Genomic DNA, 15,743 nt, shown 5'->3' with positions numbered 1-15,743 from the left:
ACTTGACTAACTTTTTTATTGGGATAACATTTTACTTAATCAGTTTTATAAGCTCTGTCTATATTAAGGCTATTAAAACAGTTTTTAATGGGACAGTTATTTGTTTTGAGTTTCTAATTTGCCTTTTAAATTTGTGTAGAATTTTTTGGCATATAGATCATGTAGAAGTTTTACTTTTTTTTTTTGAGGTCAAATCTATCTTTTCCTTTGTGATTTCTTTAGTTGTTTTTATGCTAAGAAAACAACAGGGTAATGAGATAACTTGAGGGATCCTGGACAAGCCACATGACCTCTTGGAGCCTCAGTTTCCAAACATGTGCATGAGAATATTCTGGATATTGCTCTGGCAGACAGTGTTGTTCCCATTCTCTTCTGGTGTCACCCCTGCAGTGCGGGGCTGGAGCCTGAGAGCTACATTTTGCAGTCAGCTCTGCCTCTGGAGTCCTGGGTGCAGCGTGGGTTCTGCTAACAAGATGCACTCACAGGAGAGATGGGAGGTACAAGGGAGGTGGACACACCTTTTCCTCCCTCCCCAGAGGTGACAGATTCTGGGCTTCCCAGATTAGCACGCTGCTCATTCCCTGTCTTTCCCCACCCTGGGGTGGCAGGGAACTGTGCCAGAGTGCCCTGCAGTGCCCCAACTCGCTGGGGTTGCCTGACATTAATTCCTCCAGCCCTTCTGACAGCTTTAGGCACAAGAATCCTTGTATTAAACCCCTTTCTCCTGGAAGTGTCTGGACTGGCAGTCATATTCTCCTGCTGACAACCCTTTGTTCTGGGGCCCCCTGTGGGCTCCTCCTCCTCAACTGCTACATATTGGAGAGTCTCAGGCCTCAGTTCACCCACCTTGTTTCTTCATTATCCACGCACACTGCCTGGGCGACCTTATCCAGCTTTGAGGCTGAAAATATGTTGATTCCCAAATGTATGCCTGGCCGGCATCTCTCCCTGAACTCCAGAAACCTCCATCCTTCTGCCTGGCTGCCCCCAACTTGGATGTCCGGCAGACATCTCATGTTAACGCATCTGACCGACCCTCCTGGGCTTGGCTCAAACCTGCCCCCCAACCCTGCCAGTTCAGCAAACGCAAGTGCCGGTTCCCAGCTCAGACCGAACCTCTTTACGTCTCACTCCATGTCCAGCTGGCTTCTCCTGTCACTGCTAATCAGTCTGTTCCAACCCAGCAGTCAGAGCAATTCTTTTAAGATGGAAGTCAGATCATGTTTGTCCTCCTTCAGAACCTTTCAGAAGAAGAGTTCTCAGGATGGCCAGTGAGGCCCTGTGGGGGCTGGCTCAACTCCCTCTGACTCCTCCTCCTCCTACTTTCCAGTCACCCTGGCCTCCTGTTTGTCCTCCGTGCAGGACATCTCCTTGGGGAACCGGCTGTTCCCTCAGCCTGCCATGCTCTTCCTGGCACACTTGCTCCTCCACTGCCACTGAAGGCGTCCCTGAGTGCCCCGCATGTCGTGGCCTGTCCCAGAAGCACAACACTGCTTGTTTTGTCCCTTTACCTGCTAGGTCACCTGGATGCTTGCCAGAGAGGGAATGGAATGACCCGCCTCCACAGGAGGTTGAGGGGATCCAGTGACCTCTGTGAGTGCAGACCTGGCACAGAGAGGTGTTTGGTGGTGAGGGCTCCTCCCCTTGGAGCAGCGGCTGTGCTTGGCACCCCAGGAGAGGCTCCTGCTCAGGGCCGGCTCTGTTTCCTTCTCAGGTTCCTCGGGCTGCCAGGCTGTACCCACGCCAGAGGGCACTGGCCCTACCCAGGCACCAGTCCCCCCTTTTAACTTTCTGCATTTGACAAAGGGAGCCCAGGGCAGACGAATCAGAGAGCAGTGATTCAGCACGGCTGGTGCTGAAGGAGGCCCTGAGTCAGCTCGGCCAGAGCCGAGGGCTGATGACTTTGCAAGACATTGCCGACAACCTCCTCTGGCTGCCCAGGCTTGGACAACAGCAACTGCACTTCTCATCAGTTGCCTGGTGTTTGGGAAGTGTGAGCATGCATTTTTAATAAGGTCAGAGCCTCGAGCCCTGATGTCATCAGGCTCCAGGCAAGGCCGGGTGGGCAGGGCTGCGCTGGGCCGGAGGAATCTGGAAGATGCGGGGCCAAGTGGGAAGCCAGTAAATGATACCCTGGTCTATGAGCCAGCTGGGCCCATAGCCAGGTCCTCACCACTAATGCTGGGCTGGCAGCCGCCAGGACATGCGGGTGTCCAGCCTGTTCACAGAGAGGGACTGAGGCCTGGGGTGGTGGGTGAGGCTGACACAGGATCAGAGGGCACCGAGCACTGAGCCCTAGACCAGGTAGCAGAGGGTGGTGGGTCTAGGCTGGGTGGTCTCTCCCTCCCTGAGAAGGCACAACGTGGCCCTCGATATGCAGCTGGCTGCTAATTCTGAGCCAGCCTCTGTCACTGTGGCAGCCTTGGTCACTGTGGCTGCACAAGGGTCTTTGAGTTTGTGATAAAGTCTTGGGCTTTAGCCAAGTTCAGGGCTCCTGAGTCCCCACCCAGGGACCTCGGCCAGCCCCCAGGGAGAGCAGCAAGCATTCTGACAATGAAGACTCCAGCTCTCCTATGGGAGTCACTCAGCCTTCCCAGAACTGGGCTTGTCTGCTGGAACCACAGGGTTAGGGCGGAGCTAGACCAGGGTCGAGGGCAGGGAGGGGCCTGGGGGCTGATTAACCACAACACAAGATTTGTAGTTCCTGTCACCAATACTCCTTAATCAGTGATGCAAAGACTGAAATCAGAAGAGTAGGCAAAGGAAATTGAGGCTGCTGGATGTCCACACAATATCCCTTCTCCCCTTCTTCCTACCTAACAGAAAGAATGTTGTCCTGTTGGGGATGGGAACATGCCAGCTAAAACCGCATTTTCCAACTCCCCTTGCTGATAGAGCCATGTGACAATAATTGATGAGATGTAATGGCAAATTGCTAGGTGTGGCTTCCAAGGAGCACCTTGAAAGGAAAGCAGATTCAGCTGGCACATACCTCATGGTGTTTGCCTTTCCCCTCTCAATACCTGGGATGTGGATGCAAAGCTGGAGGTGGGACAGTCATTTTGTGACTATGAAGTAAAGTACATAGTAGGGATGGCTGAGTGGACAGGAAGGGGAATGAATTCCTGATGGCACCAAGGGGCTGTGGAACCCACTTTGGACTGCCTGCCTGCAGACTGCTTCTGCCATTGCTTTTCTGGATTCTATAATGGCCAAACACAGTTTCCTAACAGGCAAAGGTTCAAGCAAATGATTCAAAAAAGAAATACACATTGCTTCAAAACTTATGAAACTATAACAAGAGAAATGTTGGTTATAAATACACAAAGCTCCTTTTTCACACCTACTTGATAGGCAAAGATAAAAAACATTCACAAGGGCGCAGGGGAGCAAGGACTCCCCACCTGCTGGGGAGGGCAACAACACGTAGGTCTCTGTGGAGAGTCAATTGACAATACCTATTGACATCACAGAGGCCAATACTCTCACAACAAGAGTCTGTGCTTTCTGGGACTTGACCCAGGTGCAGAAGGACATGTGGTCAGTCATCCCTGTGGTTTGTAACAGACCTTGTCTCCAGATCCTTAATTACATCTGCACAGACCATATTTCCAAATAAGGTCACAATCACAGGTACCCAGGGGTTAGGACTTCAACATATCTTTTGGGGGACACAGTTTAACCCCCAACACTGCCCTTCACTTCAGCCTGTGCTCTGGACTCTCACCCTGCCGGTTTATGTGTTGTGTAATTTTCTGGCAGGTGGTAGTCTCGAGCCTTGAGGCCTAATAAAATCTGTGAAGTACAATGATTTTTTGACAGCTGGAGAAAAAAGTGAGTTGTCCGAACTGGGTCAGTGTCCAGTGCAGCATTGCACTTTGGGGTATGAGGGACTGAGAAATGATCTGACAGGACCAGTGCATCTGAAGAACAGCAGCCTCCCGCCTGACACGGCTGACCCTGCAGACCGCACAGTGGGCCTGGTGCCCCAGATGTATCAGGTCTGTCCACTGCTGCCAGTTTGCAGCTGGAATGGGGCTGCTGGGCTCCCTGTGGAAATGCACACGCATGGCCATCACACGGTAACTCACCAGGTAACAACCAGGTCTCACTCAGTATTATAGTTGGTTGTAAAAAAAAAATAAAAGCCTCAAAACAAACCCAAACTATTCATTGCAACAAATTCATTTTTCTGTAATGGTTATTGTCAAGAAATAAGACATTTTACCAGTTTTTACTTGAGGAAGGGGCCCCCTTTCCTTACCAAGGTGCTATATGGGCTGAGCAGCCCAGGGGAGCATCAGGGGGAAAGTGCTCCAGGTGGAGGGAACATCAAGTGTGGGGGTGGGGAGAGCACTCCTCCAGAATGTTCCAGAAACAATAGGAGACCAGTGTGGCTAGAGCAGCGTGGACGTAGGAGGGGCAGGCAGAGTTGAAGGTAGAGCTGATGATGGACAGATGTGGGCTAGACAAATGAGGGGCCCAGGAAGGCTTCAGGGTCCCCCTGAGCGAGGAGAGCTGCTGACGGCTGAGCTGGGGCTGTGAGATGAGCAGCTTGGCGGGGGTGGAAGGGGGTCATACCAGAGGTGCCTGGTGACATCCTGGTGAGAGGCTAGGTCTGCCTCCTTGGGAGACAGGCCAGGGCTAGAGGGAGGAGTTGAGACCGCGCTGTGCCAGCTGCAGGAGGGCTTTCCGCTGGGGAAGAGGATGAGTGTGGATGGGCCTGGCCTTCAGCTGTTTTCATTATTTCCCCAAAATGCTTAGGGTCTCAAGGGAAAGATCTGGGGGCCAGAGGGGTTCTGAGTTGGGGGTAGGGAGGTGCAACCACTGGAGGGCCCTTAATTCGTCACATCCCCTGAGTTCCAGCCAATGCATCTTTTCACTAGAGTCTGGTCTGATATGTTCTGGGTGCCAGGAGCACCTCCCAAGACAAAGAGGGGGTCTCTGTGGAAAACACTGTCAGCCACCATTGTGACTTGGCATCTCATCCCAGGCCTCAAGGAAAGCAGTTGCTAGGAATGAACTTGATGCTGTTTCCTGGAAAGTAAATAGCTAGGTGCAAGTGACATCGACTCAGCCTCCCGGAAGCCCCCAGGCAGACGCCCTGACCCTACCTGCAGGGAGTTGGATGCGGCTTCCAGGAACTGCTCAGGACTGTCCTTCTCAGGTTTGAATTTGTCCAGTTGCTCAATCACCATTTCAACACATTTCCCGTAGTAGGCCATCCTCCCAGGGCAGGACCCTAATGACAAACCATTACAGGTCACACACTCCACAACCTCTGGGTTGCCAGCTTCCCGGTGGCAGAAATGGCCACAGGACCCTCACCAACAGGATGTCCACCAGGGTGCTGGGACCTTGAGCCGTGAGGACTGTTGGATGCAAGAGGGGACCTGGCTCAGGTAACCGGAGGCCCACTTCCTGGACTGTCCCTCATGGGCCTTTGCTGCACAAGAGGCCCAGGCTGGCCTTGGTGAGCCCACCCTCAGGCCCCCCACTCATCCATAGTCCTGGTCCTCTCTGCCCTGTTCCTCAAGGTTCCTAGGCTACCAAATGCCCCCTAATCCCATGGCCATGATGCATGGATGGGGTGACCCCAAGGAGAGGCCCAGTTCAGAGAGCAGAGGCACCTTGTGAGCTGGCTTCTGAGTGTCCCTCAGCTTAGCTGGGAAGGGTGACTGTTCCCTTATCAGGCCCTGCCTGAGGGGTGGCAGGTTCTGGGTGAGGGTGACCCAATCACAAATGGCTAGAGCAAGAAGGGTCCAGGGGATCCCAGGTTCTACACCTCCATTTCAAAGATGAGAGAACACCCAGAGAACATGAGCAGCTTGCAATTGGCCAGGCCTCGCAGGGGCACTGAACATTCTGGGATTGCACCAGCTCGGGGAGGCTGGCTTGCCCAGAGCCCCTCCCTGGGAGACCTTGGAGAAGCTGCTTGGGGTGAGGCGAGGACCCCTGGAATCGGCTCTAGTGACACCAAGTGGCCCCAAACTGCCCTCAGAGGAGGGTGGGGCTTGTCAGCAAAGGTTCTCATCCTCTGACACCGTGTGTAGGTTTGGGGTCTGGTTGGACTGCTTAGGACAGTGAGGAGTGGCCACGGGCTCCCTTCCATCCCTCTCTCATTCTGTGATTGAGCAGCTTTTCTGGGCCAGCCAGGTTTGAGGGCCACCCTGCTGCTGGCCTTCCTGGGCACCAGCAACTGGCAAAGCGGGGCTGCTGGTACCCTGAGGACAGTGGGGGCACCTCTCCTCCAACCCCCAATAAGCTGGAACAGCTGCAGATAGCAGCCCGAGCCCTGGACCCTCCAGATTAGAGATTGACTGAAACAAACAAACAAACAAACAAACAAACAAACAAACGTACACACATCAACAGTGGAGGGTCCTCGGGGAGACGGCCAATCTCAGCCAGTGCTCCGTTGGTAGACCCCTGCCCCCATGCCCCTGTCAACGCTTAAAAGGAGGGGAGGCAGGACGTCACCAGATACTTCAAAGATGCCTTTGACGTGAAACACAGAAACAAAAAAACCAGCAAGAAAGGAGCCAGGAGAAAACATAAAATGCACAAAACAGGAAAAAGCCTAGAGACAGGCAACTATACCATCCTTGGAGAGACAGATGTGGCACCCAAGAAACAAGGAACAAGTAACAGTTGAAGAAAAAGAAAGGGCTCTTGGAAATTAAATTATGACAGCAAAACTAAAAATACAAATAGAAGAGATGGAAGATAAAAGCTGTGGAAATCTCCTAGAGAAGAAAAAGATGAAGCTACAGAAAGGAAGAGAAAAACACTAAGAAAATTAGGGCACCATTCCAAAAGGTGCACATCCCAATTAACAAGAGTTCCAGAAAAGACAGAAGAGCACAGTAAAATGAGAAAATGTCCCAGAATTTAAGGATGTGGTTTTCCAGACGGACAGGCCCCTTGAGCTCAGCACAATGAATGAATCACGAAATTTCAGAGCTGGGGATGCCTCTGAACACTTTCAGTGTGGGAGTCAGGGGTGCAGAGCAGCCTCGGCCTTGGGGCAACTGAGGAGCCAGAGAAACACCTGCCAGCTCTTGGGGGACCCACCACCAGCCTGGAAGGCCCTGTGCCATCCTCTGGGAGCCCAGGGAGGGGCAGATGTGGGTCTGGGAAGCAGGGGCTGAACCCCACGGAGCATCTCCTGGGGGATTTCTGGGAAGGTGATGCAATCCCAGGGGCCAGTGGGTGGCAGGACAGGGCAGGGGCGACATGGAGTTGTCTCCAAGAGGAGCCATACCTGGCACGTTTCCTGAGTGCTAGGGAAAGAGGCTGAGGTGCCTGTCTTGGCCAGGGACAACTGGAAGGAAGCCTCTGCAGCAGGCGCATCAGAGCCTGGCCCTGGCTATGCATGGACACCAAAGCCAGCAGGAGCCTCTGCCTAGTAAGGCCAGAAGAGGCGCTGTGGCTCACTCTGGGAGACCAAGGCCAGAGGATCGCTTGAGCTCAGAGTTTGAGATCGGCCTGAGCAAGAGGGAGACCCTGTCTCTAGAAAAAATAGAAATATTAGCCATGTGTGATGGCGCACATCTGTAGACACAGCTGGTCGCTTGATTTCAGGAGTTTGAGGCTGCAGTGAGCTATGATGACTTACACCACTGCACTCTAGCCAGGGTGACAGAACAAGACCCTGTCTCAAAAAAAAAAAAAAAAAAAACCCACCACCACCACCCAAAAAACCCAGATAAGGCCAGAAGAAAGGCCTCTTACAATTTGGAAATCTGCTGGAACTGGCTTGAAGCCCTAGTGCTGAGGACAGGTCCTGGAGACCAGGTCGCAGAAAACGAAGTGAACGTGGCCCACTGGTACCGAGTAAGCTCACCACAGGTGCAACCAGGACATGGTCACTGCCCTGGAGGCTGCCTTGAGCCCCAACTTGGTCTGCCATGATGGCAGACACCCTGTCCCTTCCCCCTATGTCTGGGTCCTGATGAAGCAAAGGAGGGACCGTGCCTGGATGGCGCCACATTAAAAGCCATTAAACATGCAAATCCGCAGATGCTGAGATGTGGACTCTAGCCAGGCTTGGCCCCGGGCAAGGCCAGAGAGGTTTGCGTGGGAGGCCGCCCCAAACCCTGGCTGGCTCCCTCCACTCCCCCACAACCCACCTCTCTGGAGAACTTCCACCTAGAGGTCACCCCCTGCCACCCATTCTCTCACTGTCCTCTGATCACTGGGATCACTCTAGCTGTCTTCTGGGGTGCTGGGACCTTACCAGCTGTGAGCAGAAATCCTCAGGAGATCCAGCCACCACCTTTGGGCACCCAGAGTAGCTCCATTCAGAGCAGGGCCTCAACTTGTGACGGCTTTGCACCAGTTGCTGTTTTGGCCGCTCTCTGAATGCAGCACCCTCTCCCTGGGAGGGTCCAGACAGCCAGGCACCCGGCATGGCAGGGATGGGTGGGGGGTCTGGTGACTCAGAGTGGGCCTTAGCCTTGGGCCCAGCCAGCCTGGAGATGGGCAGGTCCGGGCAGCTGTGACACAGCAAGGAGGGGCAACAGCTAGGCTCCTGGGGGTGGGAAGCACTTTTCTGGGGCACTGCTCAGTGGGGAGGGGGCCTGTGGCTTTTACTGCAGACATTGCTGAGAGCTACGGGGGCTCCCTTGGAGCAAAGAGATGGGGGTGAGCTTGGCAGCTCATGGACCCTGGTCCCAATCTTTATCAGGGTCACTCACATTGAGGTGGTTTTTAAAACTTCACAGCTGCCCAAGTGGATTATGTGGGTAGAAACAAAAACCAAAAAAATTTCCATAGCATAACCGGGGCCTCTGGGGTGCAGTGGGGGGCGGTGGCCTACCACCCTCCTGGAGCATGCATGCGGTGGCACAGGCCCTGGCACCAAGGAGACCGCATTACTGATGGTGAGCGGGAGTGTGAATGCACTCACTGAGTGGGTTCTTCCAGATTTTTCCCCCAGGAGTGGGACAGGGCCATCTGCAGAGCAGGGAATGCACTGTTTTTTGCTACAAGAGTGGGTCCTTGTCTGTGGCTCAAGGAGGTGGGGTTGTCCCCATCCTGTGACTCAGGGAAGGGCAGGCGGGGTCCGCAGGCGAGCACTGCCTCAGCAGGTAGGCTGCAGTCCTGGGTCTGCTGAGCAATCGAGGACACATGGCTTAGCCTCTCTGTGCCCCAGGGTTCTGCAGGATGGGGAGGAAATGTGGGTGGGAAGGCACAGGGTGGAAGGTGTCCCTTGGGGTTGAGGATAGCAGGAGAAGCCTGTATGCCCAAAGGGATGAGGTGGCAGTTTTGGAGGCCTCAATGAAGGGGTACTGGGTGACTGGGTACCAGGGGCCAGGGCCACAGTCCCTCCCTGAGACCAGTACCTGCCGTGGCAGGAACCCTGGTGCCTGGTCCCCTGACCAGGTGGGATGGCTGTCACCTAGATCCTGATGCTCCTGCTGCATGGGGGCTCCTGCCCTTGCCCCGGCCCCAGTCCTGTTGGTCCCATCCCGCTAAGATCCACTGCCCTCCCTCCCCCTACTTGGGCCCTGGCATCACCAGCCCTCCCTCACACGCTGGCTCCACTCTGGGGCCTCTTTGTTCCACCTCTGCTAGCCAGCTAGCGCCTAAATGGAAAACAATCCCAGACACTCCAGGAATCTCCAGGCCAAAGGCAGCACCGTGGGCATAGGGTGGGGTTGGGGGGCCCTGGGCTCCAAGGAGCAGTATTTTCCCAGGGTCCCTGGTCCTAGTTTTCCACCTAGGGGCAAACAGTGCCATTGCCACAGGCATAGGGAGCCCTGGAGAGCCTCTGAAAGAAGTGCTGGAAAAGACCCTCATTTCCACGGTTTGTAGTCTGTGCCCTGGCGAGATCTTCTTCTCCGTCTGGTGGGGATAATGCACCCACCCACCCGTCCCTCCTCCAGAGACAGAGGTTTTGCTGGGGGGGGGGGCGGGGGGGGAGCCAGGGTCCATGTGCTTAGGCTGCCCTGGGGCTCCTCCTAGCAGCAACCTTCCATCAGTTACTTGTGTTCCTAGGAGTGCTTTTCCCTGGGCTTCTCAGCTGAAATGGCAAGGGACATTTCCAGGTGAGGCCCACCCAGACTAGCCATACCACCTGGCCAGAAGCCCACTCAGCAGTTCTCCCAGACCTGGCCCCTCCCACCTCACCAGCGAGAGGCAGGTGTTCCTGAGGCCTGGACAGTTTGGGGGAAGGCAGGAGGACCTGAGGCTTCTGGCCTGAGCCGAGGTGGGTGGTGTGTGTGGGGGTCACTAACAAATCCCCCCAGGCTCTTGGCTGCTGCGAGACCAGTGGAGCCCCCTCAGCAGGTCCTAACCCCATCACAGCCTGAGGTCAGCAGTCCCTGAAGCCTTTCTCCTCTTCCCTTCCCTGTACCCCAGCTCTGTCCACTTGGGATTCTCGCTGGTTTAGAAGTTCCTGCATAGGTGGCTCTTCCCTTGATGAGCTCCTAGGCATCCCTCAACACCCAGTTCAAACATCACCACTTGTGAAGCCTCCCTTCCTCCCCCTAGCTCTTTCCTTCTCTTCCTCCTCTGGCATCACCCAAACTTCCAAGAAATTGCTGAGCACCTTGGGGAGGCTCTGCTTTGTTACTTCCGAGTCCTTGGCCCCTGGCTCAGAGCTGGCACCTAGGAAGTGCCTCAAATATGTCTGTGGAATGAATAGCTGAGTGTAGAAACATAAAAAGGATCAAGTACCCTAAACTGTGCTCTTTAATCTGTCTTTAATCTGAAAGATGGCTCTGATATCCAGAGATAAGACCTATCCAAAGATCATATTTGGTTTTTTTTTATAGCTGCTTTTTAGAACTTTTACTTACATGGATCCTGTAGTGCAACAGAGTTCAGTTTTATTGCCTCATTTAATTGGAAAATAATAGATGTCACAATAATATTTTCTATGCAAATAAGACAACATGAGTGGCCGGGCGAGGTGGCTCACGCCTGTAAACCTAGCACTCTGGGAGGCCGAGGTGGGTGGATCGCTCAAGGTCAGGAGTTCGAGACCAGCCTGAGCAAGAGTGAGACCCTGTCTCTACTAAAAATAGAAAGAAATTAGCTGGCCAACTAAAATATATGTAGAAAAAATTAGCCGGGCATGGTGGCACATGCCTGTAGTCCCAGCTACTCGGGAGGCTGAAGCAGTAGGATCACTTAAGCCGAGGAGTTTGAGGTTGCTGTGAGCTAGGCTGACGCCACGGCACTCACTCTAGCCAGGGCAACAAAGTGACACTTTGTCTCAAAAAAAAAAAAAAAAAAAGACAACATGAGCACAGTGGCTGATGCCTGTAATCCTGCAGTTGCCAATCCCCAGGCTGTGGACCAGTACCAGTCCGTGGCCTGTTAGGAACTGGGCCACACAGCAAGAGGTGAGTAGCAGGCGGGTGAGTGAAGCTTCATCTGTATTTACAGCTGCTCCCCATTACTCACATCACGACCTGAGCTCTGTCCCCCGACTCCAACCCCCCAGTCTGTGGAAAAATTGTCTTCCATGAAACCAGTCCCTGGTGCCAAAAATGTTGTGGACTGCTGCTATAATCCTAGCACTCTGGGAGGCTGAGGTGGGAGGATCCCTTGAGCTCAGGAGTTCAAGACCAGCTTGAGCAAGAGTGAGACCCCATCTCTGCAAAAAATAGAAAAATTAGCCAGGTGTGGTGGTGCCTGTAGTCCCAGCTACTCGGGAGGTTTGTTTAAGCCCAGGAGTTTGAGGTTGCATTGAGCTATGATGACACCACTGCACTCTACCTGGGGTGACAGAGTGAGACTCTGTCTCAAAACCAAAAAAACCCCACCCATCCTGAACTGGGATTTAAGGGGGGTCCAGCCCCCTGTCCCCAAGGAGGATTTCTGCCTGTGTGAGCCCCTGAGGGCCAGACTGAGTTCTAAAGCCCTTGGCCTGATTCCCGATAACCTCTCTGAATGAGACACAACTGTGTGAAAGAGGCTCCCTGTCAACATAATGAAGGAAAATAACATTCTCACATTCCAGGACTCACAAGGAAAAATATAACCTAGGTAAGAAGTCTATTTTTGTAGAAACAATGTTAACGAGTGAGTTTTCTTGCTCCACCCAGTCATGTTGAGGGTTGGGCTGCCCCAGGATGCGGCCCCCTCACCTCCAGCCTTCCCGAATCTCCTCCGGACACAGCCTTGCCTGGAGGAACTGGGGATACATCCAGAAAAAGGGCTCCTTCCTGTGCTCCATGTGGGTGGGTGAGAGGGAGTGGTCTGTATGGGAACTGCTCCCAGGGTGGCATGGTTTCCCTGCCCTCCCCTCCTGTTCTGGAGGCTGGAACATTCTGAAGAAAAGATGATCCAAGACACCCTTTGATGGAACAGAAGCACACCAATTCCACCTGCCCACCAACCCAATCTAGGATGAGCCTGGATGGAATGAACTGGAAGGAATGAATGCATGGACCAGGTTGAAGACAGGGAGGGGAGAGAAGGGCCCCTTTGGAGCCTGGCCTGACTCAGCTGTCCTTGCACTGCAGCTCTAGTTCCCTGTTGGGCCTGATGGTTCCTGGGACAGGGGCTCTGCACCCCCACATCTGGCACAGAGCAGGTGTGCTGTGAAGGTGGGTGTGGGGGAAAGAGATGCTCGAATTCTGAATCCCCCTGGAATTGTGCTGTGAACTTCATCAAAGCAATCCCATCTTTGGGTAGGAAACAGGTATGAAAGTTCATCCAATTCTGATGCATGTTTTTAGCATCTCAGCTATATTCATCCATTCTTCCATTCATTCTCAGCTTTATTTTATTTTTTGTAGAGACAGGAGTTTTGCTATGTTGCCCAGGCTGGATTCAAACTCCTGGGCTCCAGCAATCCTCCTGCTTCAGCCTCTCAAGTAGCTGGGACTATGGGGATGCACCACTGAACCCGGCTTTAGCTTTACTTTAATGGTGAAAAACCATCTATGTGTGAAGATTGATTTTTTTTCTCGTATTGATTTTAATTCCACTAATCAGGACTTGACTGTCTCATATTTAAGGCAACTTGGTAGGCTGGACCAAGGCTTCTCCTTTTCTTAGTGAATCCTTTCTAGATAGAAATGAGATTTCTTTATTTTTTTATTTTTTATTTCAGATCTTCATGGGGGTATAGAAATGAGATTTCTGAGGAGGTTTACATTCCAGCAGACACAAGTTCAAAACTCTCAACCACTAGAGAGGCCTCATTTACATAAGATCCCAGATGTATATTAATTAAAATACATTCTTTTCCCATGATTAAAGCTAGTCTCCTAAGGACTGCTGCCAAGTCATGCCCCTATAGCTTGTGCTTGAAGCACAGCCTTGTGAGGCAGATTTTGCTAGCTGCTTCTCAATCTCTACTCTCCGTTTCCTCCCAGGTAACAAAACTCTGATTTTTTTAGTTGGGCCTATTGCTGCCCATCTGAAGGATAACATTTCCTAATCTCCCTGGTATCTGGGTGTGTTCATGTGGCTAAGTTCTTCCGCAATCAAGAAGTGGAAGAGTGTGAGACTTCTGGAAAGTCTCCCTGAATGGGAGGGGCATACCTTCCTTCTACTCTTTTCCATCTGGTGCCTTGGCTTAGGAGGTGAGAGCAGGAACCTGGGCAGCCACCCTGGATCATGAGGAAACATGGTAAGGATGGCAGCTAGAAAATCTGATCCCTGATGATGTTGGGGCTGCCATACCAACTAGGATTGCCTCCCCATGGACCTCTTTCATGTAAACATGAATAATCTTGTTTGGACCACTATGATGTTAGGATTTCTCATTACATGCAGCTGATACCTAATCCTAACTGATATACCCACTTTCGTGAGGTCAGCCTTCATCTGGAACACGATTTCAAACCATGAAGCACAGGAAGGGAGGCTCTGAGCAGCAGCAGCCCCAGGCTTTGGAGTTGGCCAAGGACAGACCCACAGAGAACAATCATTCACTCACTGGACAAGTCCAGCAAGTCTCTACTTGGAGTTCTTGTGCTGAGGAAATGGTAGCTTTGGGAGGATCAGGTTTTATAGGGGAGCACTGAGAGTACAGTTTTGGAGACTCAGTCAAATTTGAGGTGATCTGTTAGATTTCCAAATGGTGAAAAACAGATAAACAGACCTGGAGTTGCAGGTTCAGGCTGGAGACATAAGATCTGGAAACGCTGGTGAGAAAATGGTTGTTTATAAAACCATGTGACTGCAGGAAATCACCCAGTGAGGGAGGGGGTGGATAGAGTAGCCTCCAAGGACTGAGTCTGGGTCCCCAGTGTGGGGAGGTCGGGGGGCAGAGGAAGTACCCAGCCAAGGAGACTGACAATGGGTGGCCAGGGGGAGGAAGAGAAGTGAAGTGTGATCTGCTCCAGCCAAGTGAGCACACGGAGCTGGTAACCTGCTGCTGATGGTTCAAGGGGGAGATGAGAGCTAAGCTTGATCATTGGATTTAACAACATCAACGTCAAGGAAGACTTTGATAAAGAGCTTCAAAGGAGTGGTTGGGCGAAAATCTGATTGGTGTAGGTTCAAGAAAGAACAGGGCGAAAGGAATTAGAGATAAAGGGCAACTCGGGGGGATTTTCCTCTTTAGGGAGCAGTGACTGGGTGGTAGCTAAAGGGGAGCAGGGGAAATCAGGTGCCAAAAATAAACACGGACTATTATCACCACATAAGGGAAATCTCAGATGCCACCATGCCTAGACCCACGTTGAGTTTAACAGCCTAGAGTGGTCAGGGAGTGCACGGAACCATCTCAGCACCGGGACATTGGGCAAGTGATGAAAAGGAGTGGGGGAGCTTCTGAATTCTATACCAAGGAAGACGTTACTTCTCTCTCCTGTCTTAAATCTGCACATTCCAGAGCACGCCAGAGAAGAGCACGCTGTTGGGGGCAGGCACACCTGCCACTGACCTGGATCCACCCACTACAGCCAGGGCACGTCGGCCTCTTTGTGCCTCAGTTTCTTCAGCTCTAAATGGGAATTTTAAGTGAGACCACATATTTGTTTTTCTGCTTGGCACATAATCGATACTCAGAGTTTGGTGAGCATTTTTACAGATCCAAATTAGGGCACCGCTGGGGAAAGTAGTGAGTGCGGCAGAAAATCTTTTTTAAAAGCACCGTTTATTGTGGCGATAAAAAAGGAAGCACCGTTAACTTTAATCAGGGAACAAGGAAGACCAAAAAGGTGGTTAAGGAAAGCAAGATGAGAAGCAAGGAGATGAGAACTGGTCTGCAGATAACGGAAAGCTGTCGGTGAGAAGATGCTTATGAGGCGGGCCGCGTGCCTCGCCCTCCTCCCTCCGGATCCCCCGTTCCGCACCTGTACCTGTGCCCAGTACCCGTACCCCGTACCTGTCTGACAGCTCCGCGGGCGCCGCGGACCGCCGAACTGTCCTTCGCGCCTCCACCTGCCCCGCAGTTACCTTGGCAATCGCAGCGGGTCTCCTCTTCACTCCGGGTGCGCCTAGACTCCGGCAGCCACCCGGGAAGGGGGCGGACGCGGCGGGGGCTCCGTTTGGGCGTCGTCACCTAGCAACCTGCGGCACGCTCCGGCGCCGTCGGTGGGAAGACTACAACCCCCATAATGCACACCGCCCGCCGCACGGCGAAGGGCGCAGCTCCCAGTGTGCCGCCTCCCGCAATGTCTATCGGGACTTGTAGTCTCTCGGGCTCGCGGGGCGCGGCGCGGGCGCGGCGCGGGCGCGGGGATTGGGCAGCCTCCTCCGCTCCGCCCCGCCCGCGGTTCTTGGCGGGCCGGGGGCTCGCGGCGCCCTCAGCGCATGTGCAGCGCGGGGCG

The 15,743-nt window shown here is 53.1% G+C and overlaps 1 protein-coding gene across 3 annotated transcripts in view; it reads right to left on the bottom strand.

Annotated features, from left to right (window-relative positions):
• The window catches only part of CFAP99 (cilia and flagella associated protein 99), a 59,793-nt gene extending 44,348 nt beyond the window's left edge, over positions 1-15,445 (bottom strand). For 2 of the 3 annotated variants that reach the window (XM_045528192.1, XM_045528195.1), the window contains exons 1-2: positions 15,299-15,440; positions 5,115-5,242 (exon numbers count right to left, since the gene is read on the bottom strand). In XM_045528192.1, coding sequence (XP_045384148.1) covers positions 5,115-5,225 — 111 coding nt within the window. In that variant the 5' untranslated portion in view covers positions 5,226-5,242; positions 15,299-15,440. Of the gene's footprint in view, positions 1-5,114; positions 5,243-15,298 lie in introns of all 3 variants that reach the window. The other variant, XM_045528194.1, reaches the window with a different exon arrangement.
• Between the last annotated feature and the right edge of the window lie 298 nt (positions 15,446-15,743).

This window comes from Lemur catta, chromosome 17, assembly GCF_020740605.2.
Source record: "Lemur catta isolate mLemCat1 chromosome 17, mLemCat1.pri, whole genome shotgun sequence".
NCBI lineage: Eukaryota > Metazoa > Chordata > Mammalia > Primates > Lemuridae > Lemur > Lemur catta.
The sequence above is the reverse complement of the archived record's forward strand: the minus strand, read 5'-3'. Positions and strand labels throughout refer to the sequence as shown.